At 31.2% G+C, this 5452-nt stretch overlaps 1 protein-coding gene across 1 annotated transcript; it reads left to right on the forward strand.

The window, feature by feature from the left end:
* The first annotated feature begins 660 nt into the window (after nucleotides 1-660).
* Nucleotides 661-4996, forward strand: LOC113383654 (putative uncharacterized protein DDB_G0282133). Its single transcript, XM_026621906.1, has 3 exons — nucleotides 661-681; nucleotides 2283-3693; nucleotides 3891-4996. Exons 1-3 carry the CDS (start codon nucleotides 661-663, stop codon nucleotides 4994-4996), a joined length of 2538 nt encoding a protein of 845 aa, XP_026477691.1.
* Nucleotides 4997-5452: the final 456 nt, after the last annotated feature.

Consider the following 5452-nt stretch of genomic DNA (forward strand, 5'->3'; position numbering starts at 1 on the left):
ACGACATTAAAGTAATATGAACTGGTGATGCATGGCATCGTGCCTTAAGGCAAATTGCTTACCGTACCAAACATTATTTGTTTAAAAAAAGATTAAATTTTTTTCTAAACTTTGAAAAACTTTACAAATTACAAGTTAAAGTAAAAGTTACAACTTTTGAAAAAAGTGACATTTTTGGAAAAAAGACTTTTCGAAAAAAAAAGTTTCTTTATTTTGAAATATTTTGCATAGCTGCATAGAGTCGAAATATCGAAGCGCGTAAGCGACGCGTCGCGGTCTAACGGGCAAACGATGTTACCGAACCCTTAGAAATGTGAACAAAATTAATACGTAAAGATATATAAAAAAAAATATTTTTGATTTTTTTGAATTTTTAAAACCGCTGCACCTACCTTCCAAAAAAATCAATAAATTTTTTATTCCTTTAATATAAGTGATTTTTTTCGGAATCATTCAAATCTTTCGCTCTTTTAAACTGAATTTATTATTTTTTTTACTATTTGTTTCTCCGTTTCTCCACCAATAAAAACTGAATGTTTTTGAATCGTTCAAATCGGTTTATCAGTGCTCTCGAAATCGTGGACAATAATTTGTATCCAAACATAGATTCGTACAAGATACACACACACACATACGTCCATTTTTTCTAAGGTATGCAAAATGTTCAGAAGATCTTTAAACGTAATTAGTGGGGCGCATGGCATCGTGCCTTAAGGCAAATTGCTGGAACTTCCCGTACCTTTTTCCGTACTTTTTTGATAATTTAGATTTTTTTCGAAGCTTGGGAAATTTTTGAAAATAATCGATTTTTTGAGAATTGGGAAATTTTTGAAAATAATCGATTTTTTCGTTTTTCTTTCTTTTCTTTTGAAATTTTTAAAAATATTCGATTTTTCTTTAATTCTTTTTTTTTAATTTTTCGAAATTTAGTTTTTTTTAAAGGTTGAAAAATTTCGAAAATTTGAATTTTTTGAAACTTTGATTTTTTTTGAAAATTTTGATTATTTTATTTGAAAATTTTGTTTTTTTTTTAATTTTCATAATCAATAAATTTTCTGTAAATGTATTTTTTGCACACCATCTACTCAAGCAAAATGTTTTTTGAATTATTAAAATCGGACGCTCCGTTCACTTAAAAACTGAATTACCGTTTTTGGCACTTTTTGCCCCGTATCTTCGGAACGGCCAGACCTGCCTTCGCCAAAACCTAATCAGCACGTGTACTTATCAATACAAATCAAATGTTTTTTAAATTATTCAAATCGGTTATTTTATACTGTCGAAAATTTCGAGAATATTTGTTTGAACTATATACATGAATTTTAAAATTAAAAATTTTGGTACGGAACCCAAAAAAGTTTACGCAAAATGGGTACAAATTGTTAAAATCTCTATAAAATATCTGATACTTTGATGTACATATGTACAATAAACTTATTTGACCGCCAAATGCCAATTTTTTAACTTATTTTTATTGAGAATCCATAACCGCTAGATCTGCCTTTCCCAAAATTTTACAAGTTGTTCATTCCGTCAATACAAGTAAAATGTTTTTTGAATTAATAAAATCGGACGCTTCGTTCTCTTCAAAACTGAGTTACCGTTTATGGCACTTTTTGCCCCGTATCTTCGGAACGGCTGGACGTGCCTTCGCCAAAAACGATAATCAGCACGTCTCCTTATCAATACGAATTGAATGTTTTTTGAATTATTCAAATCGGTTGATCGGTGTTCCCGAAATCGTCGACGAAAATTTGTATCCGCACACACACACGCACACACACACATACACACACATACACACACATACACGCACACACACACATACATCCATTTTTTCTAAGGTATGCAAAAATATTCAGAAACCTTCGAAAGGTAAAGATATATAAAAATTTTTATTTTCGATTTTTTTGCGATTACTATAACTTATCCTACGGGAAGTTAAAAATATGCAAACATTTTTATTTTCGATATTGTTGCGGTTACTATAACTTACTATAAAGGAAGTTAATAAATTGAGTAGGTACTTGCTAATGGTCCTAATTTCTCAATGACAAATTTATTCAATAATACTACATATTAACATATTAAGTACTCAAATAACGAAAAACTAGACAATGAGATGCATTTAATACATTTTCATATATCTTGCTATGAATATATAAATCATGAATATATAAATAATGTAAATCACTTTTTATTTTAAAAAAAATACGTTAAACATTATTATTATTTGTCTTTATAAATATAATTTATTCCCTATTTTTTGTTTTTCTTTTCAGGTATGCTGCCCAATTGGCGGTAAACCATTCGGATCCTTTCAAAATGTTCAAGATATAAATCGGGTGTTGCAAAATTCTGTCACTCAACCAGCCAACGATCGAGTCTTTGAATCGACTTTACAAAACATGAACAACCGTGAAAGTCTCAATAACCCTCAATTATTCACTTTAAATCCATCTAATCAAAATGTGTTCAACACTCCACTGAACCCTCAAATATCAATTCAAAGACCATTCGAATCAAATCTTGGGAATTTACAATCATCAAATATCAATCAAAATCAGTTTAACGAACGACGACCAATAATCGAGCCAAATCCTTTAGGCTTGCAATCATCGGTTATAGGGCCAAATCGGATTAGTCAACCATCTTCAATTATTCAATCAAATGGATTAAACTCACAAGCGCCAATGCCTTTTCCACTTAATCCACAATTTATCAGGCGAACTTTAATGCCGGAATCGTTTATTCCAAAACCTGAGCCTTTTAGGCCGCAGCCATTTAATCCTCAAACTTTTGTTCCGATTGGTAATAGATATGGGAATGATGACGAAGAATATGAATTTGAAGATGATGATTGTAACCATGGTGATGTTGGAGAATATGATCACTCAGATACATATCATCAGCACCATCAAAATCCACATAAAAATCACCAAAATCATCATTATTTAAATCCAACAAAACATCCAAATTATTTGCCGCCTCATCAGGATTCGTTCGAAAATCAAAAAAAGAAAGATGAAGATGACTCAAAGATTTATTTTGAACCATTCGCGCATAACATGCAACATTATCCAAATCAGTTTGGCCAGAATCCACATTTACACACTATGGTTGATAACAGACCACCTCGACCTATTCACCAACAGAAACCTATTGTCCAGCCATATCCAATAAACCAACGCCCTCCAATAGGTCAACAAATTCCAATAAATAATCAACAATCACTTAATCAAAGACCAGCTAATGCAGGAATAAACCAACGACCTCCAATAGGTCAACAAATTCCAATAAATAATCAACAATCACTTAATCAAAGACCAGCTAATGCAGGAATAAACCAACGACCTCCAATAAGTCAACAAATTCCAATTAATAATCAACAATCTCTTAATCAACGACCAGCTAATGCTGGAAACAGACCACAAGAAAAAGAACCTACTTATGAAGATTTTGGCGGAGAATTTGTAAAACTTCCTTTAGTTCTAATTGATAAGCCACCAAGTAATGGACAACAGTCTAGTAGCTTACCAGCAACTCGGCCAATTAATAATCAACAATTTATTCAAATTCCTGGACCAAATGCGCCAACAAATATGATGCAGCCCATTCCCAAACCAGATAGACCAAGCAATGACAATTTAGATAGAATAAACGAAAATCAAGGACTAATAGTTAATCCACAAGGTAAGAAATAATTTTCAAATTTTATATTAAATAATATTCTCTAATCATATTTATTATATGCTTCTACCTATATGTATGGTCATACCTGAATTTTTAATTGAACAACTTTAGCTTTATTCTAAGTATCAAAATATGCTATTCTTTTTTGTAAAAATATTCATAAACTATCTATGAAAGCTATAAATACGATATTTTAGATAAAACTCAAGATTTTGATTATGGTGATCTGCCAAATAGTGACAAACTAGTGCTCCACCCAACGGTGAATAATGTTTTGTTGCCGCCATTTCGTGAAAGTGAGCAATCAATTAACTCCAATGGTGATCAAAATAGTGTTAATAACATTACACAAGATGGAAATAGTAACACAAATAATGAAAATAATTTATTAACAGTTCAAAAACTGATTGATAGAATTTTCTCAACTGATAATAGAGATATGAGCATTTTTGCATCAGCCAATGGCAAAGATTTATTTGGAACAAACTTATCAAATACCAATTCTGGTGTACGAGATAATATTAGTCCAACGGAAAAATTTAATCAATTGTCTAATACAACTCTTATGGTAACAACTGTACAACAACTCATTGACGAACTATTTCCATTCCAAAATGCAAATAGTACAAATCTGACAAGTTCCAATAGTGATACGGATTCGCCTAGAATGTTTGAATCAAACATAAAAACCACCAAAAATCAACAGCAAGGATTCAATATACCTTCTGATAACAAGCAAACAGATGGTGTATTTGGAGGAGAAAATGCTACTATAGTTAGCATTGAAACAAATCCGCCAATTACAAATGAAACAGTTAATACAGGAACAAGAAATAACATCCAAAATGATACTGCTGAGAACTCGGACCAAGTCGTGGAACCACATTTGAACCAAACACAACTTCTAGATTTGACTGGTAAAAATCAGTCATTGTTGAGTGATAATAATGGAATTCAAAAAATAAAGATTGATATTCGATTCGGAGAAGACAATAGTACCGAAAAACAGGTTACTGAACCAATTTTAGCTTCCAACATCACTGAGCAACTAATTACTAATAAACCAGTTGACGTTCAACAAATACCGATTCCAACAGTGAGTCAAGATAGTTATATAAAACCTGGTCACAGACCTATTTATGCATACACAGGGAGTTATGGACAGTCACCATATTATACACAAACCTCAAAATATCCAAATAATGCAAATGTATTTGATCATTTCGAGAGTTATCGCAATTTCTTTTTGTTTGCAAGACAAAGTTGGGATCGCGTTAAAGAATCATTAAGAAAGCATTACTGACCAAACGTCAAGAAAATTATTTATTGATGATAATTATCAGTAAATATTAAGATAGACAAATTAATTTCCGATGTTTGGTATGAAAACGACAGTTTAGAGCCAAAACAAAAATTATTAAGTAAAAACATTAATAATATTGATACACTTATAATTTTATTAAATATGGTAGAGGGGGGGGCACAAAGTTCCGATTTGATTTTAAATAATTTTACTATCTAAATCTAAACCAAATGAACTATATCACAACACATAAGGCGTATCAAACAAGCAGCTTTTACTGTTTTTCTAAAATTTGTTATCTGTCCCTTTTTACCCCATAGACTGAGTAACAACAAATAGCCAGAGGACAAACATATTTAATGTCTTAATTTTGACATTATTCAACCAATTCAACCAAAATTATAAATGTTATGGGCACATTTACGTATACATAATTAACCTTAATCTGTAATTCTG

Source organism: Ctenocephalides felis, unplaced genomic scaffold, assembly GCF_003426905.1.
Source record: "Ctenocephalides felis isolate EL2017-DRISC unplaced genomic scaffold, ASM342690v1 CF-g0.4_SCAFFOLD_03570, whole genome shotgun sequence".
Taxonomy (NCBI): domain Eukaryota; kingdom Metazoa; phylum Arthropoda; class Insecta; order Siphonaptera; family Pulicidae; genus Ctenocephalides; species Ctenocephalides felis.

Bases quoted from the DNA above. Each gene is read 5' to 3' on its own strand.
- LOC113383654 (XM_026621906.1), top strand. From the start codon at position 661: ATGTTCAGAAGATCTTTAAAC. The intron at 682-2,282 runs GTAATTAGTGGG...TTTTCTTTTCAG, and splicing joins TGTTCAGAAGATCTTTAAAC to GTATGCTGCCCAATTGGCGG. The intron at 3,694-3,890 runs GTAAGAAATAAT...ACGATATTTTAG, and splicing joins ACTAATAGTTAATCCACAAG to ATAAAACTCAAGATTTTGAT.